This window comes from Anopheles stephensi, chromosome X (assembly GCF_013141755.1).
Source record: "Anopheles stephensi strain Indian chromosome X, UCI_ANSTEP_V1.0, whole genome shotgun sequence".
In the NCBI taxonomy this organism is placed as follows: Eukaryota; Metazoa; Arthropoda; class Insecta; order Diptera; family Culicidae; genus Anopheles; species Anopheles stephensi.
This window is the reverse complement of record NC_050201.1, coordinates 14635296-14663105: the sequence shown is the minus strand read 5'-3', so window position 1 is coordinate 14663105 and position 27810 is coordinate 14635296. Positions and strand designations below refer to the sequence as shown.

The following is a 27810-nucleotide window of genomic DNA, read 5'->3' as shown; positions in this document are numbered from 1 at the left end:
CCCCAATCAATATTTCAACTTTCCAAAACGAAACAACGAATCTGATGTTGCTTTTCATGCTAGGAACAAAAAAGTCCACCAATATGTCAAAGTGTCACGCTTTGTCACTTAATCACTAAATGCACCCGCCATGAAATGAAAACCACCCGCAGGCGTGTGATGGAATGCTTCAAATGCCAAGGCAAAACAGTTGATCACCACAACACATACACACACACCCTCGCTACTACTCCACTTCCCTATCACAATCAGTCCGATCGGATCGGAATTGTGTCTCGGCGGCGAACGATCGAACCTGTGATTGACGTGCCGGTGCTCCACAGTGGTCCACAGAGACTCCGCCCGCAAACGGCATTTATTATCGACGAACCCAAATTACCATATTCTCTGTCCCGACTCTCCGACCGTCTGACCGAGCCGATGAGCACGTCCGTACCGAATATGTTCAATTGTGATGCAAATCCAGTGCTACTACTTTGGGATGGTGGATGGTTAATGAATTTCCAGCTTTTGCTTTGTGTACGCCTGTAGGATGTCCGGCTCGCTCCCTTGAAAGTCATGACTACACAATTTATTGTCGTCACACAACAGAGGAGCATCCGAAATCCGTTTGATGTGCGATTCGCGAAATGGGCGCATGACATTTAGTATGGTTCATCTTCTAATCACATACGCGCCGTGCTTTTAATGGTCCTCCCCGTTCGACGATTTTGATGGTGATTGGCAAATTGACGTTTTTACTGGCTGAACCGGTCGAGTTTGATCGATTCCGGGATCATCGTGGGTGAGGAGCGTTTTGTTAATGCTGCTTAAGTTGTCTCAGTTGAGATGAGCTCAAGAATATCTCCTAAAACGGTGAGGATCAACAGACGGCTCAGGTGGCCCAGAGACCTTGAGTTAATATTAAGGATCTCCACAAGGTCATACAGATTAGCACAACGGGACGTTTTATGTTGCTGGAATAGTGCGATTTTCCTAACCGAAGATTGCTTCCGAAGATTTTCGTGCAGGGACAGGTTCTTGCTGCTGCACTCTGTTTAAAACAGCAAGTTCTCATCCTAATTCCCAGCACTCTCAGCAACGGCAAAACGGTCCTCCAAATATTGATGTTCATCAATACTCTTATCAGCCAAGTCTCCGGAGTCTTATCGTGTAACGGGGAAGAAGAGTTTCAGCTGCTTAGGATATCCAGACCGACACAGCAATCCTCGTTCGCAATAAAGGAAGGAAGAGTACCAGTTTCAGAGAATATAAAGATCTCGCCCATTCACATAACTCTGAGCAAACTTCAATGCGGTCCTCCAGATACTGATGTCCATCAGTATTTTATCGTCACTACCTTTATCAGCCAAGTCTCCCGAGTCTTATCACGTTACGGGGAAGAAGAGTAAGAATGCTCCAGAGGATATCCAGATCGACCGGAAATTCTCACTCGTAGACTCAGAAGTACAAGTTAAGAAGAGTTCAAGCTTCAGAGAATATAAATATTCTCATCACTCTCAGAAACTCCTGGCATTGCTTTCCATCAAAATTCTATCGTCACTTCCATTATCAACCCAGTCTCCGAAGTCTTACCGCGTAGTAATAACCGGACCATCGGGTGCTATCAATCGGGTCAGTGTCGGACGAGACAACCGCGGCCACGCACAGTGAATCAGTGCGCAAAGCCCACACACACGCAACGCCTTTCGGCTTTTGGCGCTTGGTATAGATCTTAACTGATATTGAGAAAAAGGCCCCCATCGACGGGGGCCACCCGTCGATGGACGTTTGGATGGACGCACCCCAAAAAATCGTCAAGGGCAGAGATTGAAACCGGCTAAACATCTCGCTCTATCTCGCTCCAAAAATGCACAGTGACGAGCGGGCACACACACAAACACACACAGCTGGGCCGGTGTCTGTTTTCTTCCGTCTCTAATCTAATTTTTAATTCAAAAACTGACTGAAGAGCGTCGCAAGTCGTCAATCTTCTTGCGCCGTGTGACAGGTCATAATCGTAACGAAATATTGCCCCGTCTACCATGGGAACCCTACGCAAAACCAAGATGGTGGTTTGGCTTTTTTATGATGGTGCTTGATATCTTTTTTTTTTTTGGGTGGAAATTTTTGAAGATGTGTGTTACCAAGTAGCGGGAATGACTTATGGACCGTGAGGAAACTGACCGATCGCAACCTGTTGCCGATTGCTGCTTAGCATAGCTGATCTAGTCTGCGGGGCGTCTTTGGTAGCGATGAGCCTAAAGCGGTCGCTGTTCTTTCCTGGTGGCAGTTTGGCGTTAATTACCGGTATGCGTAGTACACCGTGGCATGGATATGTTTGAGAGTGTTTCCTGGAGCCTCATCTCATCAGATTCGGAAAAGATTGGTCCTAAGATCGGCTAGGTCTAGTATTGATAGTCATCCCACCATTAACCCTTGACTGACTGCTCAGCTGATTATCGTAGAATTGTTGAAGATCTATTATCCGAGCATTTCTGAACTGCAATTCTTCAACAAATACTCAACACTCCACAACCAACTCCCCATAAAATGCTCCATATACAGCAATGCAGTCTCCTCTTCTTCAAGGGTTAAGCACACATGATGCGGACGGCGTACGTATATCGCCCCGAACTCGTTGCCCAACTTCATTGGCTAGGCGTTACCGACACGTCTCCTGTCACTGCGAGGCGGCCCCTCTTCAACGCATTCGACTTTATCGGGTTATCCGCTGCACCCGGTTTGGCACTGACCCGGCGACCGTGAAGCCAGCGTGAAGCACCCTGGAGCTGAACTGGCCGGCCGCGAACTGCTAATCCTCTCCGCGGGCTTGTGCAACAATGGCCGAAACCGATACCGGATCAGGGCCGGATCGAATGCGCGGGATGACATTCAGCCGCATTGGTGCGTTGAGCGATGCCTTTATCATATTCCTGTTTCGGAGTCCGGACAGGCCCGCACTTGACATTGGATGCGCCCAGATGAGCACGGCGATGAACTGGGGCGCGATGGTAACACTGGTGATGTAATTTAGAAAGGAAGTACGGCTTGTGGGGCATCGTATGTGAGCACATCAGTTCTTGAGCATTGGTCCAAGTCGCGTGACTTGAGCGAAGATTGAAACCTTGATTGAACCAAGCAGGTTAAGGACTTGAAAGAGATCTTTCAACAAAAGCTCTTTCGCTGTCAATTTGGAACCCTTGTAACACCCATGTCAGACATCGACAGGATCAGTAGATATCGAGACTCTAATAAATTCTCGTTCCAAACGTTACTCAGAAATGTCCGATGACACCCAAACAATATTTATCACTTCCCGGATCCAACTTGTTTCGCGCAGCTCCAAAACATATCAGCGCCATACTTTGCTCTTCCATGGTTAGACTTTGCTCTTCGCATCTTCCGAAACTTCAAAGCAATCTAGAATAGTGCAATCAAACAAATTGCTGCTAGAGATTAAGAATTCTACAAACAAAATGAAAAAAAAAAACTTCCGTCAAGGTGCCGTTCTGCAGCAATCGATTCTACCGTATCCATAGAAGTAACTCATTCGCACGCAGACCAAGATTAATGAATATTTAAGCATATCAAATTTGTATATCATGCCTCGTGCTTCTCAACCCCTCGAGCTGATAGTTGTTATCGCCATTTGTCGGTTCTTCGGGCATTGATTGTACCGTATGTGGATTTCTTGGTGTTTTGTTCTTGTTGTTTACTGTTTGGGTTTTGCTGCTTTTGCTGCCGTCCGGTATGCTAATCCGCCTTTATTGGATTGATGCTCATTTAGAAATTTGATCCTTTCGTTCGGGCCGATCACTTAGCTAACCACCAATTTGGGCACGATCTGCGTGCAAAATCTCTCATGATGAGTAGCTGGGGAAGTATCGAGGCAGATGGCGGCGAGAAGTGTCAGACGTTTCCGTCTGTGTTTAGTCATTTTTGCGTTATAGTGCATATAAATGTTGATCACGAATGACCATCAAATGCCATTAGTGGTGCGGACGAACAACGTGCTCTGGCTGGTGTTTTATGTCCCCAACACGTTAACTAGCCATTTAAGGTTTAAGTAGATGGTTGTTGACAAACGCATCCCGGCAACGATCTGTGATGATAAGGGTACGATAATTCTTCGGCCGAGTTGCAACCATTAATTAATGTCTCGCCCGGGGAATCCTCTGTGCCCGGGGAAGAACCATTCTGAATCTGGACCAGATCGACCAGAAATTCTCGCGCAAAGACTCCGAAGTAAAGGGGGAGAAGAAGCTCCAGCTCCAGAGGTTATCCAGATGGACTAGAAATTCTCGCGAGAAGACTCCATTGTAAAGGAGCAGAAGAAGCTCCAGCTCCAGAGGATATCCAGATGGACCAGAAATTCTTGCGAGAAGACTCCGTAACAAAGGAGGAGAAGAAGCTCCAGCTCCAGAGGATATCCAGATGGACCAGAAATGCTCGCGTGAAGACTCCGGAGTAAAGGAAAAGAAGAAGCTCCAGCTCCAGAGCATATAGAGATATCTCCCGACAAGTTATGCAACAACAGGCTGTTGTTGGGTCGCGATTCTTACCACAAGTTCGCGATAAATTAACCCCTGTTGCTAATTAGGCAGTGAATGTTGGGGATCTTTTTTTCGTTTTTTTGGTTCCAGGTATAAGGTCTTCCAAAAGCTCCGATCCGATATGCATACAAACCTGAATCCAGGGAGCGTCCGCTTCGAGCGTCCAATCCATACTCCCATCTGGCATCCCTATCACAGTCATCTCACTGATCTCCCGGCAAGGGGAAAATGTCCAACCGCTTATCGAGAAAGCGAGAAAGCAAGCAAGTCAAAGAACCTTACTACCCTTGCGAACCATGCAGCAGTGAATCAGCACCGCTCCGAAAGAACCTCTTTTGCGCCATGTTTGTCAGGTGTTCTGGTTCGCCTATCGGGCAAGAGATCTGCTAGACCGGTTTCTTTTTTTTTCGCACAGTCCCCGGTACAGGTACTGTGAAGCGCGAGAGAGCGTTGGTGTTCAAATTCGCCGAATTGCTCAAATTTGCTTTGTATGTATTCAAGCTGCGTTCACTCTTGCTTTTCTTGCCCACCCATGACCGGCGAGTTCCGCTGTACGGAGGAGGCACCACCGTTTCGGGATTCCCTTTCTACGGCCTCTGCGGTGGGTTAGCTTCTGAACGGTCGAAGCAGCACCAAACCTGCAGGAAGACATTTGAATATGAACTTTAAGTAATTGTGCAAACAGTTTGCGGTGTGGTTGGGATGGTAAACAAGAAAATGTCTCGTGGACATTGCCATGGTAAACGTCATCCGTGGGAGTGTTCTAGCCAACGACGCTCCACTAAGGAGGGGGGGGTCAACACAGGTCGAAACAGGTGTTGGATATTCAAGTTCAAGATTTCAAGCGTGATTTTAGATTTTTTTTTCTTGTGTCGGTCCGCGTGGGAGGAACGATTAGTCTTCCCTAACAACAGGCTGTAATGCTGCAAGGTAGGCAAGAAACATATGTCACTCGTGAGCTTGTGATATACTTGAATTGGGGTAGAATCGGCAGATCTGTTCCAGAAATCACACTGTGCGGTCTCTACCGGTTCTCGCGCTCTGACGTAAATCGATCCTCGGTCGGTGTTCTCGTTTTCGTTTCGGCCTGTCACCTCCGAGCGTTATTTATCGCACGGTGGCCTGATTCTTCCATTCTCCCATTGCATAAGACTTTCCGTCGCTAGAGTGAGAGTATCTAACCGTTATGAAGGGCAATGTTCTGAATGGTAGAGCACGACACTGATCTACAATCGGTAGTGTCCATAATGTCGCCTTCATCTTCAAGACTCCCATCGGTAAGAACTCTGGTAGTTTCTTATAGTCTGGTAGTAATCTTTCGACTTGGTCCAGACTCCAAGAATTCTTTCTCTAGCAGCAATATAATGTTGTGATCGATATTTTATCTAAATTGCAAAGTTCTACCGTTGCGGTTCAAGAATTTTTTTGCTCCCCTTCTTTCAAGATTTCACTTTATGAGCACTTTCAAACTGCTTAACTCCCACAGGACTTCTTAACTGGCAATTTATAAATCCTGAACTTTAAATATTTTAGGCTACATTCGCATTTGGCGAAAACCAGTTTTTGAAGCTAATCCTAGGGTGGTTGACCTCAGCGATAAAGTGCACTGAAAGTATTAGATTCAAATGTAGTCTACAGAGTATCCAGATTTCTGATAATTTGGGTTGATAATCATTGGCAAATTTTTGGTCTTGATGATTTGAATTTATCCTCTCAGAACGCCAGGCTCTAAGCTAAGACATATTGGACAAAACAAAATCACAAATAACTAGACCAGATATTATGGAAGCGCAAAGCCTAGCTAATTAGATGATAACGCTAGTTATAAAGCATCCAGTCCAGTTTTTTTCCGCGCGCCCAACATCAACAAACCCCACGCCACGACATTTGACATCTACAGAGCTATCACCTGGTGGAACTCTTACCCATGTGACTCGACGGCACCGATCCCGATAATGGACGGCAAAGCGAAAACGTTCCGAATCCGAATATCAAACGCTTCGATCGTTCACCGCGCCCTCACCCCCCCCCCCCCTCGCTTTCCTTTCCCCTTTTGACGAGTTTGCAGATTAAGCTCGATGCTCCAGAACAAGTGTGTGACTCGCGGACCTGACAAATCTCGCTCGCTGAGAGAGAAAGATAGAGCGAAAAAGATGAAGAGAGAGAGAGAGACAGTATGAGCCTGATGTGAGCGAGTGAGTGAATGAAAACCAGAGACGGAACCTAATAGTGTTATAGGGTGTGGTGGAGCAGCGGCTTAGGAAAGCCTCCAAGATTGAGTGGTGCGCAGAGGAAGAGATATTGCGGGAGGTATTGCGAGGCCCAAAAGAAGACCTCAGCTTGCGGATGGAAAAGGCGGTTGACACTAGGCCCGCGTGTGGTTTGTTCGTCTTCTTCTTTGTTGTTGTTGCTGCTGCTACCTGCTTGTCGCATCTTTGGAGGTTCGCTATAGTTTTCTGGGCCCCGTCATCATGATTTTGGGGGATTCTCCAGTATAAAGTGCTTATCCGTCCGTTCGGTCTGGTTTAGTTTGTCACCGAAACTGATCCTTTGCACATCGGCATCGGCCCCACCCGGCTCATAGCCACTGGCACTGGTGTGGAACTAAGAACTGTTTGCGCACGTCCACGATTTTGTTTGCTGGTGGGTCCTCTCGGTGCTTCGCATCCTGGTGGAGTTGTCGTGCCGTGCGTGAGTGTATGCGGGGGCGTGAGTTTAGAATTGTGAGTGTCTGTGCTTGATAGACGTTAGTGCAAGTGTGTACATTTGTGTTACTTAAGTGGACTTAGTCAGTGCGCCACGTGAACAACAATGAAACATGTAAGTGAGAGGACTTCGGAGTAACTACACCATCCTGATTGGGACCTGATGGTCAGAACTCTGGAATACATCCGGACCCACCCTCCAACAGATTCAAACTTCAACAGTCAATCAAACAGCACGTGTCCAGCCGATCGGATTCTTCAGACTTTAGAGTCTGGGAGTAGTAGACTGGAAGGAAGTTAACTTTCATTAAGAATTTCTCTGAAGTTGGCATCACCTTATTGCTCATTTGGCAATAATATTCGAAATTGACACACCAGCCACCGAAAAGCACGTGCGTTAAGCTTGTGAACTTCAATTTCAAGTAGACCCAAAAACCAGTTCCACCCTATGCGAGAGGTTCTCCAAAATCGCACGCACACGCATCACGTACAGAATTAATGTGTGCAAACATTTTCCCGAATTCTACCAACCTTGGGTTGGTTGCTTTGTGTTTTGTGCTATTCAGTGTGAGTTTTTGTGGTTTGGTCCCGAAGCATCAACAGAAGTGCTCCAGAGCACATTCGCTGGTGTCTCGGAATCAGAACGCACCATGGAGTCATGGTAGAATCTCTCATCCGTCTAATGCTTCCTTGATGAGCTTTATTCAGCTCGATTAATAGACAGTTTATCTTCTGTATCCCGTCTGTCTGCAGAACATTTAGCCGAAGTTGTTATAAATTCTTATTTTCCAATCCCAAACCGACCGCTGGCGATCGTCGATGATTGAGCTAATGAAAAATTATAATACCCATAAAATCCTATTAATCGCTTTTATTGGGTGAGGATCGAGAGAAGGTTTTCATCGTAATTAAAAGCCGATCCATCTGGGACGGAGCATCTCGGGGCAGATTAGCATAATCAGGAAGTAATCCTCGCCACGACGCCATTAGACGCTGTGGCGCTCGCGCGTGCACACGCAGATGTCGAGCTGTTTTTTTGTGGAGAAGAGATCTCCTAAGTGTATAAGGGGTGTCACTGGGGTGATTTGTGTTGGGTTAGGTGAATCCATGTTGTTTTCTGTGTCTTGTTTCTGTGATTTCGTTGGTGCGATATGCTTTGGAGCAGGTGTCACTTCTTGTAGAAATTGGTGATTTATCATCAACCAAGAGAAGCGTTGTTTTTGCTCCTCATCTACCTGTTGTCATTGTGAGCATAATGGGACGACTAATGAAGTTGTTCCGGTGGTAGCATCGGTTACATCTGGTCGCGTTGTTTTTTTTTTGTCTTTTCTTTTCGACCACCACTTCCTGGTTTGATTGATATCATTTTAATGGCCGCCTGACAGATCGCTGTTGGAGATAGTGTGGGATGTGCTTATGGGGCGCCTTATGGAGTGGATTTTACTGCTAATTAGCATTCGCTCACCCTGGCTCTGTCTGTTATCTCGCACACAGCTGCTAGCAGGACTAGGTGTGCTGTGCATAGCGCTGGCAACACTGCACGCAGCCCGCATCAAGATACCGGCCAAAAGTCGCAACGATGATCTCTTCTCGGAGGATGAGTTTACGTTCCCGGTTGAGGATAAGAAGGACCCGACCAACTTCACCGGTAACGTTATGAAGGCGTCGATCGTGATGGCGGAGGTACGGAACCAGGGCAAGGGAAAGTTTAAGTATGCGTAAGTATCTCCTGGTCTGAGTTGCCCGATAATGACAGGTGTCAGAATCATTTATATGGTTTGGTGTCTAAATCCTCCCTTCAATTTGCTTTTACAGTGTCGAGACGGAGAATGGTATCGAGATTGAGCAGATTGGAAAGTTAAAGAATGATTCCAAAACATTCGTTGTGATGGGTTCGTACACCTACACCGGTGCTAATGGAAAGCGATACCGGGTCCGGTACACTGCCGACGAGTTTGGTTATCATCCCATTACCGAGCTGGACCTGGAAATTCCCGAGTAAGATTGACTGATTTGTTGTTAGGGGCTATTGTGCAGACTCTCACTCTCTCCTCTCTTCTAGTCTAAACCAAGTACAGCCAACGCAGCGAACCATTAGTCCGCTCAAGTTTACGACTCGCTCAACGACGCCCCGAACGACTACAACCACCACCACCACCACAACCACGACTACAACCACCACCCCAAAGCCAGCCCTGGAGGAGGATGGCTACCATTACGATCGTCCGGATAATGCGTACCTACCGCCAAACAATGAGTATCTCCCACCGCAGGAACCGGACATCGACTATCTGCCCCCGAAGGAGGATGGTCCGCGAAGGTACGAAGAACCGGCCGATGAGTTTCTGCCACCAAAGTACGATCTGCGTGTGGGCTCGAATGAGTAAATAGGGTATCGCTGTGCTGCGATTTGAGGCACAGGAACAGCTATTAAGTAAAATGCAAGTACAACAGTGGCCGTTTGCTTAGAACTGTATCGTAAGAAATATGATTTAAAATCTGAGAGATGTTCCGAGAGAAGATGCGAGAAGAGGATATAGCTAGGGGATCGTATGTTCTGTTTCGCTGGTAAACGATGTGAGGTGGGATCTAGTGCGATGAGTATGCGACGAAAAATGTAGCCTGGAGCTTGGTCCAATAAATCCTACAGTACAAATTCTGATACAACCTTCTGTCTTTTACTCGGCCGTCCTCAGCGCAGACTTCATTCGACGAGAATCGATTTCTGCTAGTACTCCGGTTGAAGTCAATGCGCAGTGTTATAGTACTTACTGGTGATACGAAAATTGAATGGGATATCATGGACGAGTTCATCCAATCAAAACTGTTATCCGGCCTTAGACATCAAATACCATACCATTTTCGAACCACTAGTCCTAGTGACTTGTGAGTTGGTGATCTGGACTGGAGGATGTCATTTAAGGTAGGCGCGGATTTCGACATCCGGGGGGACAATTGTCATCCGATCTCTCCAATTCCTAGAGTTCGTGGAGCAACATCAACATCATCGGTCGGGCATCTGTGGCAGTGTACGAGGCACACATCCGACTCTAGCTCGCGGTCCAAAGGTATTGTATAGAAGAGCAATGAGACGAAGACAAAGCACCTGCTTGCCGGAGACTTTGTTTGTGATAGAGCCCGCCTTGGAAGTATAGTATCAGTTAATAGCGGCAATCTCGAGGTGGTAGAGGAGCTTTGCTACCTTGGTACAATCGAAGCTGTGAGTAGCATGTTACGTAGCCGTAAACGAGCTCCAACAACTCGTACGTAATGGAAGATTTCGAACCTCACGGAACCGTCCGGTAACACCTTTGGGAACGATTTTTGGACTACACGAGGACTTGGACTACGAGTCTTGGAGTGCTAACAGAGGACGCCAACGCAGGTGCACAGAGATATAATAGGCTGGATCGGGAGTAGAGAAAAGAAGAAGAAAAGGTGAGTTACTTTCTAATATCGTAATAATAAAAAGGTGAGCAGCTATCTAATATCGACGAGTAAAATCCTTTCGGAAAACTAACATCTCAAGCTAGATGCATAGGCTCCAACAGTAGTTAAAGATGATCGTGAAGCTAAGTCGTCATTTACCAAGTAGTTGCAGCGCTGCGCTGATGACTTCATACCTTCCATATTCTGATGTGATACTCAAGCTGAAAATTTACTAACTTTTGGAGAAAGCCTAATGAAGGTAAAGCCCAGAGAGTTCTTGACAAGCTTCAAGGGTCTCTGATTTAGATTCGCCCGTAAAGTCCCAACAATCCGAGAGATGCCTCAAGAGTTTCTGTTTCAAAGTTACTCCATCATAAGTAACTCCAGCGGTTCTTCTTCTTCCTTGGCACTACCACCTTGAAAGGTCTCGGCCTGCCATTTCTGGCTTGCTGTGACTTGATTTTACCCGTAGCTATGCGCCAGACTGACTGACAGGAAGCCAGAAATGTCAGGATTGAATTTCTTGATGTAGCAGAAACAAAAAGAAGTCGAAATGGAAACAAGATTCCATAACCTGATTATGAACGGGTGGTCCGGTGGCCGAGGCGACAGCGGCGCCGGTCTTCACACAGCAGGGCCGAGGTTCAAATCCCATTCAGACCGCCTCCCCGTACGCAGGGCTGACTATTTTACTACGGGTAAAATTTAGTCACAGAAAGCCAGAAATGGCAGGCCGAGACCTCTCGAGGATGTAGTGCCAAGGAAGAAGAAGAAGAATCTAACCTTGAAGACAACTAAGTCCAAGAATCCAGAATTCGCATGTCAAGGACTCTTGAGATTGTTGAGCCAAGCAGACAAAGTAGACACTGTGGAAACTTGTTTCAATCTTCGGATCTGGTTCCAGGAATCTATGATCAGTAACCCCAAGAGGTTATGAACGGGCAATCTAACCTTGAAGACAACTGAGTCCAAGAATCCAGAATTCGCATGTCAAGGACTCTTGAGCTTGAAGAGCTAAGTGGAAAAAGTAGACACAGTGAAACTTGAACTTGAAAAATCTTCGGATCTGGCTTTTGGCCATACACTTTACCATCCAAACAACAGCAACCGTATCGCGTACTGGGAAACATTTAATACAGCATCTTTTTAATCACAGTTTTGTTGTTGTTGATGTTTCCTGCTCTGCATTCCAAACTCCATTAACTGTGTATTAATCCTCTCTCTCTCTCTCTCAATCTATCTCTTTCTCTGTTCCTCTCTTCTCGGGGTAGATTTTTCCAACTTAGTTTTTTGTTTTTGTTTTCAATTTTCCATTTTGCTCCACCTTGCACCTAAATTTTGAGTAATGCTGTAGCCAGGTTTCTTCTGTTTTATCATCTATCATTCTATTCATTGCAAATCAAGTACAAACACCATGGTACGATAATCTATATAAAGTTATATATATATAAGTGTATATATATATAATTTATTAAGTTTTCTTTATATGACGCTTGCTCTCTTGCTTTCGTTAGTTTTCTTTTCCTTTTTTCTCTCTTTTATATCTATATCTTTTCCGTGTTTTTCTTTTGCTGCTTCTTTTTATACTTTTTTGCCCTTTTTTCCTTTTGTTGTCTGTGTTAATTACACTTCTTTTCTCTTAGATTCGTTTTGTTTCCGTTTTTTTTTCTTCATTTGTGCGTCAGCCAGAAGGGTTTTGCCGCATCATCTCATCTTCTAATTAACGACATTATATTAATTAACTACTGTTATATGGCTACCACCTGGCTGCTCGTAGCTGGTGCACTGTCTGTAGCACATTAATCGAAAGGCTTTCGCGTATGTCTCGTCGTCACTGTTTCCCGTTTTCTTGAACAAAAATCCGCTCTAGCACGTCCTCTTATAAGCTACTAAACCCTAAACCGGGTAGTTTCTAGCTCTTAGCTCTAGGGGGGAGGGGGGGGGAGGTGTTTGTGTGAAGGTGTTTTTGGTGGTGCTTGGTGGTGAGTGGACAGTTCTAGCAGGTCTAGAACTCTAACGTGGAACTGTCCCCGATTGCTTTAAATGTGTCCTCTGTTTGGATACTTCGAGACGCCGTTACCGCTAAGTGTTATTTTGGGTTACGATGATATCGTAAGTCACTTTCGAAACGAGCTGGTTGTTAGTAAGTTAAAGATATTTTTTGTTTCGTGATGTACTCTAAACCTTACCAGTCTTTCTACTATTTTCCGAAACCTACCCACATGTCCCTGGGTACCTGGGTAAGAGAGATGAGACCTACTTTGCTTGGAGATGTTACGCCGATGTTCGGCAGAGCGCACCAACATTTACAAAACGATAGAATGCTCTGTGAGTGTAACAATTTGAAAGCTAATTCTAACCGAAAGTAATCAAAAATGGTTCAAAAAAATCTAGACCAAACAACATTTTCCTTGAAAAAATGAGTTCACACTTTCGGGCCCTGTAAGGAGAAGATCTCTGTAAATGTGTTGGTTATTGTGCAATCTATCCTTTCCTCTCTCTCTCACACACACACACACATACATACCCTATTGGGCCCTAACTATAAGAAACTACCATTTCAAAAAAATTTCAACATATAAGCCAATAAAAGGAGCAAAACTATCGCTTTTAGGTTAACTCACGTGTATACCACTTACGAAACAAAAACAAAAACGCCATGAGGACGAAATAGTACGCACCCGTTTATAAACGCACCATTAAAGCGGTCTTTATTCCTCGTCGTGATTCGATTCAAGAGCAATCAAGGAAGCGGCCATATTGCAGTCCGTGTCTTTTTCTTTTTCTTCTTCCTCTAGTTAACAGTCTCACCAGACGTAACGTATATCCAATTCTGTAAGCTTTGGGGGGAATGGGAGGAGGTGGGGGTGGGGGTGCGAATGAATGTGTGGTTGTGAGGAGTTCTTCGGTTGCACCTAGTTCGGGTCGGGATCGATGTTAGTTGTACTAACTGCCGGATGCATCCGATGTATGTGTACCTAAGACTATTGGGTATTGCTATGCCAAACAGTATCTTCCAGGAGGAGTTGAGGCATACACCGTATATGCTCTTTATATATGCTGACACACACGCACACACACACACACACACACACCTTAATATGTCTTTTTGTTTTGTAAGCGTTCATCTTGTTCCTTGTGCCGGGTCCTACCAAATGGGAAAGTCCTTCCGGAGGGAAAGTCCTTCCGGTTAACACTAATTTCGTCGGATATAAAATCTAACAAGTGTGTGTGTGTGTGCGTGTGTCGGTGATTTGGGTTCCTATCTGCCTATGTGTGTGAGTGTGGTTTTCTTTTCTCGGGGGACAAATGAGGCTATACTGCAGACGGCAAATACGACGATGTTTCTTCTTATGCGCCTAAAACTTAAAGCTAAAACCGAGTTTTTGTTATCTCTTCTTCCACTTCGTTTTAACCTACGCACGTGGCTATAATCGAGGCCGCGGCTATTCTCAGCTTTTGGGGGATGCATTTGCACCGTTTTTCTTGTGGTTTGAACGATACGATGAAGGGGTGTGTGTGTGTGTGTGAATGTGTGTGTAAGGAGTTAGGTTAGTATATCGCTGTGTATCACACGTATGTGTTGCTAGAGTCTCATGTTTCTATCTCATTTCTTAGTGTATGTGTGATTGTGCTACGGTACATTCTGCTGGTGCATCCTTTAAAAAAAAGCAATGTTCGTTCTATCAATCTGTAACAATCATGCTCAGAAACACAAACACGCACACACACACGCACACGCATCTTAAAGCCAGTTTAAACCGTATTCTTAACAAACGCAGATATTAAATGGGATATTTAATTACTGCAACGATTGTACCGTCTCTCAACGCTCGCCACTTAACGAGTTCGAAGCTAGCTTTAAACGTTCTATATCACTAGTAATATTAGTCCTCCCGACCCATCTCAACCAACCAGTACGGAGTGTGTGTGAGTGTGTGTGTATGTGTGTGTATGTGTGTTGAGCTGAAGAATCACGTCATTCGCGTTCCGCTCGTTCCCGTCTAATGAGGAGGTTGATTAATAATTTCTATCTATAATGTTCCGTGTATGTGTCCTATATGGGCTTCTACGTACATACATACATACACACACACACGAACACGCACTCCTCTCACACACGGCACCTTACATACGCGAACCCTTTTGCTGCAGCACCTTGGCCCGATCGTTCGATTCCACCTCGCGCCCAATCAACGTGTTGGCGCACTCCTTGGACACGACGCAAAGAAACTCCGCATTCTCCTCCGTGCCGTAATTGTACTGCGTGCCAATATTGATCAGCTGTTCGAACCGCCACCCATCCGACATGGTCGACACCATCTGCGTTAGCTCGTTCTCCTGACACTGTAGCACCCGGTACACGCGTTTCTTATCTGCCGCCGGTCGCTGTTCGCGCCGGGCAATGTTATCCTTCAGCAAACCGATCAGATGCGTCACGTTGTAGAATTCGGCCTCCTCCAGCACACCCTCCTCCGACAGCCCGTCGTCCAGTACGAGCTTACCGTGGCGCAGGTAGTTCAGCACCGGTGCAAAGTATCGTGGATCACGATCAATCAAATATGCACCCGTTTCGTCCTGGAAAACAGGAAACGCAATTGCAATTAGCAGCGTAACGGCCGGATGCAAACGACGGACTTACCCGGTCGGAGATAAGATCACTGTCCTCCTGGATGAGCCGTGACAGGAAGGAGTTGGGATCGCGGGAGAGGGTCGTTTTGGTGGTGAGAAAGCAGGTGCCGCCAACGTTCAGCTTCACCCACTGATCCTTCCCCTGTATCGAGTGGATGGAGGTGCTCGAACCGACTGCGTTGGTGCCACCGACCGGACACCCGTTCGGATTTAGATTGACCGTTGCCATGCCAAGAAGAGCACTGGTTGATTGATTGCAGGTGAGTGAGTGTGGTATGTTGGTCGGATGTCGTGGTTGAACGTGTGTTGCACACACCCGAAGCACAACTCGCTAGCGAAAGAAGGGTGCAAGTGGTTCACATTAAAACTGGAACACTAAACAAGGAAGGAAATGCTTTACCTGGTGCACTTAACCAAGCCGATTAAACGTTGCGATGGTAGAGCGAGGTGATGTTGTTGTGCGGACAGCAAGCTAGCAATAAGCCTTTCCGGAACGAACGGTTTTTGGAGTGAATTGTTGTCGCTTTTTTTGGGGGGAGAGGGTTCTTTTGTGGCCACTACCATGCACACATACACATACACACACAAACACAGCCACACACAGGCGCTGTGTGTATGGCTCTACCGAGTGGTCCGCACGCGCTCCCGGAACCTTAAACCGTTCGGTTGTTCTTCATCGATCCGTGAAGTGGAAAATTCAATGCTTCAATGCGTTTTTGCACGGCACCAGCTAGCCCAAAAACCAGTACCTCGCGCGCTCACCTTTGCTCGTCGCTTTCGGAGGATCGCCGAACCAAAACTTGCCAACCCTCGTCTCAGGGATTTAGGCGCAAACGACGGGCAGCGACTCGCGGGGGAGGGTGCTGACCTGTACGAGGAAAAATGTTTTTTTAAGAATGCGGCACGCGATTGCGTTTCCGATTCGATGGTACGGGCGCGCACTGGGAAACAAACAATCGTCCAACCACCTTTTAAGCTTTACTCCAAAGTTTACCGATTTGCCGTGGAACCCGAGTGCGCTGCTTGGGAGCGGTGCGCGTTTATAGTGTGACGTTTGCGAGTTTTGGCCGGAGCATTCGGACGGCAAACAAAAAAATGGGAGTGCAAAAGAGTTTCGGAAACAATTAGAATGATCTTACGATGGAAGGTGTTCGTTTGTTTTAAGTGTAGCTTTTTCTTTTTCAACAACTTTTGGTTAAAAATGTTGGAATACGATTTGTTTACAGAGTGTTGGCCTAGCTCAATGCACAAGGTTTGTAGAACAGAGGTTTGCCCATTTTGACATTTCATTATTGATGAATATTTTTTCCGAGACTCAATATTTGTTAGCGAGAAAATTAATTTATTTTGACATTTTGCCTTATAACCGAGTGTATAAAATAAAAATAATTCAAGAGTTTCACAAATACACAACGAACCCCCCTTGATCACAAATTATGAATCGAAACACAAAAATAAAGTCTCCGTTCTTGTTGACCTTGAAGATAAACGTCAAAATCATATTTTCTTGTTTTGAAACTTAGAGTTCCCAGGAACACTTTTTGGGAAATTCGTTGAGAAGAATGCTCAAATAGTAGCTACAAAAAAAATCTATTTCTAAGCGCTAGTACATGAACCTTGAAGTTAGCTGTCTGTTCAACAGTTGCCGAGCGTTGCAATTGCCGATGGGCACAAAAGATCGACTCTCGAATTCAAAATCATTCCCAAGCGCCAAAAAATTGCTTAAATGACTTCTGAACGGGGTCGTTTAGACTAAAGCTTGAGTCGTTTAGACTAAAGCTTGAGTCGTTTAGACTAAAGCTTGAGTATAAACGGAATGTTAAACGACGACTTTTAGCAGGGGTTATAAGACTGAGCTTTTAGGTTTGCGAAAAAGATAACAGTTTACAAGCTCATCACAGAAGCAAAAAGCTACTCTCAGCAATGCTTTCGCCGTTTTTTACGCTTTCGACCCCCATTGCTTGCTGCTGACTATTCTCTTAACTTTGGACTTTGCTCAACCTTTGAAATGATTGGAAGGGGAGAGACACTTTTTTTGTTCTATGGCTTTAGTTTTGGATTTGTTCCAGAGACACGCGTTCGCTAACTCGAAGCGTTTTAGCTAGTTTTGTGAAGCCGTGTGATACGTCCGATGATAGGAGCGTAAAAAACCCAAGCGCCACAGATTATGCTTAAACGACTGGAAAATAGAATGTCAATATAAAAAAATAAAAGTTTCATAGCTTCAGTCGTTTGATCACTAGATAGCGTCCTCTCATTATCCCCGAGTCAAAAAGTCCATAGAAAAAATCAAGATTTTGGGCTTCGGAGGTTTCCTCTCTAGATGGCGTCCTTTCGATATCACAGAGACATAACTCCATACAAAAAAAAAAACGGAAGTTTCAGAGCTTCAGTAATGCGCTCAATAGATGGCGTTTTTTCACTATGGAAAAGCTAAATGATCGAGATTATTTCTCCTCCGCACACATGCATATTTGCAAGAAACAAACCTCTTGGCATGAAAGTTTTTTTCATTCATATTGAGGTATGCGAATGTGGGCATGCACGATCGAGCACGAGCTCACTCTTGAGTGTGTGCTTGCATATCGGGTGACTGCGCGCGTCGATCCTTCGCACATGTGTGTGCGCGAATTTGAACCTTTGCGTGTTTGTGCATGTATTTCTTTGTGTGTATCCTTGAAAAATGTTTCCGACCACACACGTATGAAAAAAAACAAACTTTTTCACAATTCCCATAAGAACGGAGGTTTTGACGAAGAGATCTAAAATATGCACAAATCTCTTGTAACAACGGTAGGAAGAGAGTTCTGAACACTCTTAAACTTTTTTTTTCGCACTATTTTGTACGCTCCTATCATCCGACGTATCACACGGCTTCACAAAACTAGCTAAAACGCTTCGAGTTAGCGAACGCGTGTCTCTGGAACAAATCCACAACTAAAGTCATAGAACAAAAAAGTGTCTCTCCCTTTCCAATCATTTCAAAGGTTCTTGAGCAAAGTCCAAAGTTAAGAGAATAGACAGCAGCAAGCAAGCAGTGTCGAAAGCGTCAAAAACGGCGAAAGCATTGCTGAGAGTAGCTTTTTGCTTTCGTGATGAGCTTGTAAGCTCTTATCTTTTTAGCAAACCTAAAAGTTCAGTCTTTTAACCCCTGCTAAAAGTCGTCGTTTGACATTCCATTTAGACTCAAGCTTTAGTCTAAACGACCTCGTTCAGAAGTCATTTAAGCAATTTGTGGCGCTTGGTAATTGACAGAAATTCGGGCTTCGAATTTCTCACCTGGGTTCTTGCGGCACGACCACGGGCACAGAACGGTTCTACGGCAATCCTTCGCACCACGGATAAACAACACCAGCAGCGGTGGGGCTGCATCTTCAACAATGAGCAAGGCACAGGCGGTCGAAAATAAGGAAATTCTGCAGGCGATCCTGATTGCCGATTCGCACAATGACAACCTTCAACCGTTTACGAGCACAAAACCATTGGTAAGTGGAATTCCACCGGTGTTGGCAGAGCGTGTTGCACATTCTGCCACGCAACATTCTGGCTTACTATTGTTTCTTTTTTTTTCTCCACTGTTCCCATTCCTGTTAGGCGTTGCTGCCGATAGCGAACGTACCACTGATCGAATATGCGCTCGAGTCCCTGAACCGCAATGGAGTGGAGGAGGTGATTGTGTTCTGCTGCAACCATATCGATCAGGTGAAGCGGTACATACAGCAACGCCAGACTGCCCGGTGCACCTGGTCGATCGGCATGAAGGTGTCGATTGTGAGCTCGGAATCGTGCCGCAGCATCGGTGAGGCCATACGTGACCTGGACGCACGGAACACGATCCGTGGCAATGTGCTGCTGCTCGGGGTGGACAGCGTTACAAACGCAGACCTGGCTGCGCTACTCGACGAGCATAAACGGCTGTCGAAGTTGGATCGCGGTGCGGTTATGACCGTGGTGTATAAGGAAGGTTTGCGAAGGATGCGCACCGGAAACGAGGTGATGATAGCGATGGAACCGCGAACACGTCGGCTACTGTTCCATCAGCGACTAGCGGCCCAGCAGGAAAAGGAACGTAAGTTCGAGCTGCCTCTGGAACTGTTCCTAGGCAATCGGGATGTGGCCGTGTGTCACGGTTTGCTCGATCCGCAGATTGCCGTGTGCAGTCATGCGGCGTTACCGCTGTTTGCGGACAATTTTGACTTCCTGTCGCGGGATGATTTTGTGCGCGGTGTGCTGATTAACGAGGAGATTCTAAACAGCCGGATCTACGTGGCAAAGCTGGCGAGGGAAGAGTATGCGATGCGGGTGAATAACTGGCAGAGCTACCATCTGGTTAGTTTGGATGTGATTAACCGGTGGCTGTACCCGATGGTGCCGGATACGGCGATCAGCGAGTTCCGGCAGCAGTACAAACACTTCCGCAACAATATCTATCGCCATGGGAACGTACGGTTGAGCCGGTCGTGCGAGCTGGACGGTGATCTGGTGGTCGGGGAGGAGAGTGAAATCCGCGAAGGTACGTATCTGCGTCAGTCCGTGGTGGGTCGCGGTTGCCAGATCGGACGGAACTGCCGGATCGTGAACAGTTTTCTGATGGAGGGAGCTAGCGTCGGGGATGGCACCGTGCTTAATCACTGTATACTGGGGGAGAGGGTGAAGGTGGGCGAAGGGTGTACCATCAATCCGGGTACGGTGCTGGGCGAGGGTGTGGAGATACCGGACCGGTTAGTCGTAGCGGGACTATTGCTGCAAGCGAACGAACCACCGGCGGATGAGTGGGGCACCCCGGTGCAGAAGATAGCCGACCGGGCCTACACGATACCGGTGATGGACGAGGACGATAGCGACTCGGACGAAGACGACGATAAGCTGGGCCAGCCGGCAATGAACCAGCCGCTCGTTATTGCACCGCTGCCGGGACGCTATCCGGCGTCCGTGTACGAGCCGTCCGATGACGAGGGTGACAGCCGACCAGCGTCCCCCGTGCCCGAGGATGAAAACATTTTCCTGTCCGAGGTTGTGGAATCGCTCAAGCGCGGATTTTCCGAACGCACCAATGCGGAGTATCTGATACTGGAAATCAACTCGTCCCGGTACGCGTATAACATGGCGCTGTGCGAGGTGAACTACTACGTCGTGAAGGCGATACTGCTGATCATGCTCCAGCAGGACGGTGTTGCAACGAACACGGTCGGTACGTTGCGTCGGCTGCTCGCCTACTTCGGTGTCGTCTTCCGGAACTACATACGCGACCGGGAGGCAATGATGAACTGTCTGAGAGCGTTCGAGGAAATGTGCCCGTCGAGCGAAACGGTCCGTGCGAAACTGCCCCAGCTGGTGCACTATCTGTACGAGGAGGATCTTATTAGTGAGGAGGTCATTATCGATTGGCACGAAGGGCTGGAGGATGTAGCGATCAAAACGACGCTTTCGAAGTTGGTACAATGGTTGCAGGAGTCTAGCGAGGAGGAAGAAGAGGACGACGAGGATTAGAATTAAATGTCGGGTGGGATCGCCGGAGTTTTTTAACCGGAATTTTAGTTCCAAACCCTCCTCTAAGTGGAAATTGTGAGACGCCCCAGCAAGGCTTGTTTCTTGAAGTACGTTTAAACGCTTTTAGTTTTTGGAATGAAGTTTAATTTTGAAAATAGTGTAGAAGAACAATTTGAAGTTCATTAATGTATGCAAAAACTCGATTTGCCTCTCCCAACGCCATACGGCACTCTATTCAAGAAACCATTTGTTCTTGCATGTAAAAACGAAATAAAATAAATCTCGAGTTAAGAGAAAACAATAACAAGAAGCTGTTAGTTTTCGATAGTTTGTTACTAAAAGTTGGGTTCGGTATCGTCCCAAGTGTCCTCTGAAAACTTAACCGGTTGAATCGTCCGGTGCAGTTCTCGTGACGTGTCGTACCCACCCTGTAGACGGGCGAGTCTTATGTGATATATTCAAGACCTGTCGAATCGAACATATAAATTAAACAATTTGAGATTTTTTGTACTGTTTCTCAGTTGTCTATTGTTGCGTATGCACCATAGACATAATTTAAAATGACTCTATATACCCATTTTTTATATTTTAAGGATTACGGCTTGACGCCGTATTGTCGTATATACACATTTATTATCATAATTTTGATCGTAATTGGATAGACCCATAAAGCATTACTTAGTTAGGAGGTGGTGGAGTGAATCTCGGGTTTTTATTTATACCTGCCATAGATCGGGCTGGCTGATTCCTAAGCACCTAACGTTAACTTAAACCAACAAGAAAAACCCAAGAGTTACAACAGGAAAGCTCTTTGTTAGTGGTTCTTAATTTAATAGCGTTGTAATTACCGTTATATGGACAAAGCTTTGCAGCGAAAAGGGTACTAGAGCGGGTTAAAAGACCGGTTGATGAAGCAATTAGCAAGACTCACCCTAAGACGATGGCCGTAGACGATCCCATACAGCTCCTACACACAAGAGAGCCGGGTTGGCTAGCACCCCGACGATATCTTGTACATGGATTAGCGATGGGATCCTCACCGCGATCGGTCACTCAGCTCGTTGCTGTTGTTGGTTGGGAGACGCTGAAAATCACAGAGAAAAAAAGGTAGCAGATTGAGCACCTTCACCATCGAAGATAGACAAAAAGACTGTGCCCGACACTCGTCGACAACTAGTAGAAGAGGTGAGCCGGACAGGCAGAGTCCTTAGAAGATAAAGTCCCTATTGTAAAGCTGCACTGACTGTTTTTTTTTTTGGCTCAATTAAATCTTATGCAAAACTAATAGACTCACTGTCACACTGTCTAAGCTAATCACGGATTATCTGTGTTTCTATAACTCATTATCGGGTGTAGTTCACACCCTCGTCAGAAGGCGCTAAAATATCCCATTATCTTCGCTTAAACTATCCTTAAAACCTACAGATCAGTAGCTAAAGCTTCGCTATATTGCTACATTGTATACATGTGTAAAAACTGATGTACACAATAAGCTCAATCAAAGCCAGCCGGTCAACGGTCACGAAAATGGCCACACATGTACCACACCTACAGACAGAAACCCTAAAACAAATATACAGATTAAAAATAGAAACCCTTCCTTCCCAACCGTGGCTTCCTAATACTAATCAATATGGCGCCCGTGGTGAATGATTCGCCGCTGCTGGCTTCACTGCACACCCCACCCCACCCTACAAGCTGCCGATGTCGTTGAAACGCTTCAGCTTCTCCGGGAAGTTATCCTTAAACAGTACCGGATCGGCCCGAAACTCAACCGTCCGCAGCGGCATCGTGCCGTAAATCTCCGCGAACCGATTAATGCACGCGGACCGTTCGGTCATGTGGTTCAGGTCCGCCGACAGCATCTCGTTGTTCGTGCACTCGGGACATTTAAACTTTTTGCGCGGCGCTACCTTTATCGGCGGTTTGTTCGTAACGTTGCTGACGAGAAAGTTCATCGCAATGTCCTCACAGTTCATGTGCTCGTCGACCCACTCCTTGATGTTGCCCGGCATCGCGTGCGTGTACAGGTAGCTCCAGTACTTATGGTGGAAGGCGGCTCCGGTTAGCACCATCGAGATTTGATTCGTCCACTCGGACTCGTACCGCCACCGCCCGGTACCGTTGTCCCACACGTGCGTACGGCTCGGGAAGCCAACTATCCTGTCCGGATACTCGCGCCACACCTCGTACCCGAAGTCAAGCTCGTCCGCCGTCAGCATCACGATATCGTCGTCGATCGTTAGGATCGCTTCCGTTTCGATCTCTTCGTACGGGTAAAACCGGTTCGACAGTCGGTTCGCCGCCGTCTGGATGATTTTGAGCGGTTTACCAATCTTGGGAAAGAGCGACGGATGGGGCGGTGCCTTGCGCTGGTTGTTCCACACGACCAGCATCTTCTGGAGGGACGGTACGGTGGCCAGCTTTTGGATCAGTATGTACAGGCTTTCCAGCCGATCGTACGTCAGTATGACCGCGGTGAACCCTTGCGCTTTCGGTGCGATCAGCGGCAGGAACAGTGGGTTCTGCGTGACACGTGCTTCCGGTCCAACGTTCCAGTGCAGGTAGGTGTGGCTACGGTGCGGGAAGATTCGATCGTTCAGTTGCTCCAGCACGGTTAGCACGATCCGGTCGAGCGTGGCGAAATAGCGCTGGTACACGGACCGTATCTGTGCCTGCATCTCGGCAATCCGTTCGGATGAAATGGCACGCAGAAGCGGAACGATTGTGTGCAGGTTCGATTCGTGCAACCGTATCGCGAGCAGCTCCCAGTCGAGCAGATCGGCAAACGGCAGGACGTAGTTGTCCGCCATCACGACCGGTATGCAGCCGGCTGCCATCGCTTCGAGCAGTATCGGTTGGCCAAGCCGTACACCGCGTGCCACCAGGCAGAACGTCCCGGTGGCCAGCACGGCCGGATACTCGTGCTCGTTACCGTGCGGGAAGTTACACCGTATGTCCTGGGCGCTGCCCGCCGGTGGACGGGACGATTCCTCACCGGTTTGCGCTATGTCCAGCACCTCGTCCATCTTGGCCGTGGCGGTTGGGCAGCGCTGCAGCAGCAGCATATCGGTCGGGTAGTCGTACGTTAGCTCCTGCAGCATGCGAAACTGGCGCGGGTACAGATTGAGCTGGGCGGCCACCAGCAGCACGGAACGGTCCGGTGGTGGTACGGGCCACCGGTACTGCTCCAGTGCCGCACTGTACACGGGCACGGACACGTCGAACTCGGTCCGGAACGTCCAGCTATCGAAACCGGCCCCGACGATAATGGCCCGGTCCGTGTTAACATCCAGCACCGTGCTATAATCGGGCTTGGTACCGGCGATGAAGTTGAATATCAGATGGTTCTCCCCGTTTTCCCAGCTGTGTATAGGGAAGAATATAGACACGTTTTATCAAGCGACATACGGGCGGTATTGTGCCAGATTTGGTCAGGCTGCTAGTTCGATGAGCATGGAACAAGCTCTGGCCTGCTCTGTGATGCGAAGGGAGGGTGTCTCGCTAAACTAACACCAAACCAAAAGGATCTAAACTTCTACCAAAAAATATGGCCGTTGCTAAGAAATGTCTAATTACAATAAAACTAGTTCAATAAACGTGCATGAGAAGCTGTCAAAAATTGTGATCAATCATTAGCTGGTATCGCCAAGCAGTTAACAGATTTTGACAGACGTTAGAAGTTAATTTTTGTTAATTCAAATTCATCTAGTTTTCATTTCTCATTTTTTTTCACACCAGGCCATCGTTCCTGTTATTTTCCTACAAATCCCTTTCTACCTGGTGTTGTAGTTGATAGACGATCTCTAGCTATACATACGTTCTCTTTTTCTTCTTTTTTTCTTCTTTATCAGGCGCTACAACCGCTTTGCGTTCTTCACGGCTTCACGGTATCAATCCTCGATACCGCTCACGGTTTAGCGCCATCGTCTGCCAATCCGTTATCCCGGCCGTTCTGGCAGACGCATCAACTCATAGAGCTCGTCATTGTAGCGGCTCCTCCATTGTCTTTCCACACACACGGGGCCAAAATTCCTTCTGAGCATCTTCCTCTCGAACGCGGCTAAGAGGGCTTCGTCAGTTTTGGACAGAGCCCATGTCTCAGAGGCGTATGTGAGTACTGGGACTATAAATGTTCTGTACAATCCCAGCTTCGTCCGTTGCGACAGATATTTAGAGTGGAGAAGCTTCCTCAGGCTGTAGTATGACCGGTTGGCAGCCAGCAGCCTTGCGCTTAACTCAACATCAGTGCTGTTGTCGGTGCTGACTTTTGACCGCAGATAGGTGAAGTTTTGGACGACTTCGAAGGTGCGGTCACCTATCTGTACATCACCCCTGGAGCAAATCAGTGTTTGTTAGCAGGGCCGCTGGTGGTGCCACCATCAGTTTGGTTTTCGCCTCGTTAATCTCCAAGCCGAGGTTCTGTGCTGCACGCTCGATCCTTCGATAAGCTTCTGCTACATAGGAGAGTCTCAAACCAATGATATCTATGTCATCACCGTATGCCAGGATCTGGATTGACTTATAGAAGATGGTCCCCGAAGTTTCCACCTCTGAGTCACGGATGGCCCTCTCTAGCGCCAGATTGAAGAGGAGACAGGCAAGCCTATCTCCCTGGCGCAGGCCTTTGGTGGTAGCAAAGGGCCCTGAGAGTTTTCCATCCACCTTCACCTGGCATGTGATGTTGGCCATTGTCATTCGTTCAAGCCTGGTAAGCTTGGCCGGGGTTCCAAAAGACCTCATTGCGTCGTACAGTTTTACCTTAGCTATGTTGTCACATGCGGCTTTAAAATTAATGAAGAGATGGTAGGAGTGGATCTGCTGCTCCGCCATCTTCTCCAAGATTTGCCGCCTCGCGACATACATTCTCTAACCAGACAAAAAAAAAAAATCATTTTCTTCCTTCATCGGCGCTTCTTCGTACAACAATACAAAGCAGATGCTTGGGGCCCAGAGCTTTCAAAGGGCCCCGTAACTAACGATAGGGATTGATCTTCCAATAAGCTTGTGGTTGTGGGTCCCTTAAGGGCCTTAACTATTAAGAGTCTTAACAAAAATAAAGAAAAACTAGCTCGGATAAGCTTCGTTTTAGTCTACCATTAGATCCCGCAGTGGAACGTTTGCAAACTTTCAAGTTACAGAAATACGAGTCCTGTAGCCTTGTACTCTGCAAAAAGCCTTCAAAGATGATGGCTACGTCATGGTGTTCGAGGTAGCAGGCCATATACTTTGGAGCTGTGCAGACAGCCTGTGGGCATACATTGGCTCGTGACAGACAGGAAAAGCCCAATGGAAAAGGACGCTTCTAATGCACCATTTTTTGGACAAATTGCTAGGCCAAATCCAGGAGTATCTAACGACTATGCTTAGTTTTCTAACGATTGTTAACCTTTTAACGATTCCTTTCGCGATACCGGCTAGTGTGTCAAAGCGGCTTTCCTTGCACGTGGACCATGGTGCGAAATGTAAAGAGTCGCAACACGATCGAACGGTTGCATCCAGGTATAGAGATCGTGTAAATTAAGCGAAGTGATTAATGTTTCTTACAGCACATACACACACACACACGCACATGCACTGGTAGTACTTACTGCGGCAGTGAGGCCAGTGCCTTCCCGACGAGTGTCGTATCGATCCGGTTCTGGTTGAGGGTGTCGAGCGTCGGCACAAACAGGCACGCTTCGTTCGGGTTCGCCGTGTAGTACGGGCTGTCGACGATCGTCTGCACGATGCGGTAGAATTCGCGCGTTAGCTGTCCCGCCGGTCGTCTGCTGTCCGCATCCACGTACTCCTTCAGCGGGTACACGTAGATCGAGATCCGCTCACCGTCGTCCGCATCGTCCAGCGCGGAAGAAGCACGCTGCCCACACCGGTACACGTTGAAGCAGTCCCAGTATGAGCAGTTCCGGTTGCGGGCCCGTGCCAGCTCTGCCTCCTTATCCAGCACCACCTGCGGTATATCGCCCAGATCGAGCGACAGTCGCTCACCGACGATAGGGCCACGGACCCGAAATCCAGCAAGCCATAAGATGACGAGCAGCAGCACCAACACACCACCGGCCAACACATACGGATACCTCGGGGCCGGCTGTTTCTTCGGTGCGGGTAACAGCAGCAACGTCTTCGGTTTGATGAAGCTGTATTTCGACGGGAATGTCATTTTCGGTACTGCGTCGTTGGTGCTGTTGTGCTGTGATTCGCGTACGGTAAGTGTATGCTCATCGCTTCATGCTGCCGGACGTGTGTAGCATATGAACAGGTGTGCTAATTTCGGCACGCTACGCTCTACGTGACCGGGGTGGTGTAAACAACCGCGCTTAGAATTCTCCTAGGTTCGCCCAATCCGGTGGTGACTGATCGCGGGTGCTGGAACTACGCGACCTTCGGAATAAGCGACAGTCGGTGCTGTAGCGATAGATTCGACCCAGCGTTCAATTAGTTTAGCATCTTTTACTACATTTCATTGATTATTTACTCTTACCGTGGTGTTTTGTTGTGCCCCACTAGAACACCTTAAATTGGGCCCCGTTCTGCCGTTTGACAGCAGCCCATCTACGTCCTGCGCACAGGTCAGCACGTCATCCACGGGTATGTTTGTTGTGATAGCTGGGCAGCATGGTGCACGTTCACAATGGCGGAACAGACGCCATTGTCAGAGCGCCATGCGAACGCACCTTTACACGGCACTACAAACCAATCGAAGATGCGGAAAATGTTTATGACGATTATCACTTTTCTTTGGCTTTCGGGTGGGGTTTAGCAACATACCGCATTTTAACAGGCTGTCGAACGAAGAAACAAATTTAAGGCTTAATTTTCCTCCTTTCTTTATGTAGGAAGGTCCAGTCGCTCTGATGAAACAATCAATATGATTTGTGCCTAACTGTGCCATATAAAAATTAGCGCCCTCTAGCTGTGAGTTGGCGTTACCTTATTGCCGTACCAACAACAGCGCCCTCTTGTGGTGAATGGACGAACAGAACACAATTTGAAAATTAAAACCATTTTATCCGCTACGG

At 47.2% G+C, this 27810-nt stretch overlaps 4 protein-coding genes and 1 long non-coding RNA gene across 5 annotated transcripts; 3 read left to right on the top strand and 2 right to left on the bottom strand.

Moving 5' to 3' along the window:
• The first annotated feature begins 1870 nt into the window (after positions 1–1870).
• On the top strand, positions 1871–3459 carry LOC118509933. The gene is made up of 2 exons (XR_004905953.1): positions 1871–2289; positions 2572–3459. It is a non-coding gene; the product is annotated as an uncharacterized LOC118509933 (long non-coding RNA).
• Positions 3460–7041: 3582 nt separating this feature from the next.
• Positions 7042–9907, top strand: LOC118509924. Its single transcript, XM_036051257.1, has 4 exons — positions 7042–7355; positions 8735–8958; positions 9056–9238; positions 9303–9907. Exons 1-4 carry the CDS (start codon positions 7347–7349, stop codon positions 9625–9627), a joined length of 741 nt encoding a protein of 246 aa, XP_035907150.1. The 5' UTR covers positions 7042–7346; the 3' UTR covers positions 9628–9907.
• Positions 9908–11786: 1879 nt separating this feature from the next.
• On the bottom strand, positions 11787–27199 carry LOC118509923 (BTB/POZ domain-containing protein KCTD5). Its single transcript, XM_036051242.1, has 4 exons — positions 27189–27199; positions 15702–16164; positions 15312–15632; positions 11787–15247 (listed from the first exon to the last, which is right to left on the bottom strand). The coding sequence occupies exons 3-4, from the start codon at positions 15528–15530 to the stop codon at positions 14798–14800; spliced, it is 669 nt and encodes a 222-aa protein (XP_035907135.1). The 5' UTR covers positions 15531–15632; positions 15702–16164; positions 27189–27199; the 3' UTR covers positions 11787–14797.
• LOC118509917 (translation initiation factor eIF-2B subunit epsilon-like) lies at positions 18556–21101 on the top strand. Its single transcript, XM_036051228.1, has 2 exons — positions 18556–18786; positions 18896–21101. Exons 1-2 carry the CDS (start codon positions 18682–18684, stop codon positions 20789–20791), a joined length of 2001 nt encoding a protein of 666 aa, XP_035907121.1. The 5' UTR covers positions 18556–18681; the 3' UTR covers positions 20792–21101.
• On the bottom strand, positions 21369–27432 carry LOC118509916 (exostosin-2). Its single transcript, XM_036051213.1, has 3 exons — positions 27273–27432; positions 26383–27196; positions 21369–24157 (listed from the first exon to the last, which is right to left on the bottom strand). The coding sequence occupies exons 2-3, from the start codon at positions 26949–26951 to the stop codon at positions 22483–22485; spliced, it is 2244 nt and encodes a 747-aa protein (XP_035907106.1). The 5' UTR covers positions 26952–27196; positions 27273–27432; the 3' UTR covers positions 21369–22482.
• Positions 27433–27810: the final 378 nt, after the last annotated feature.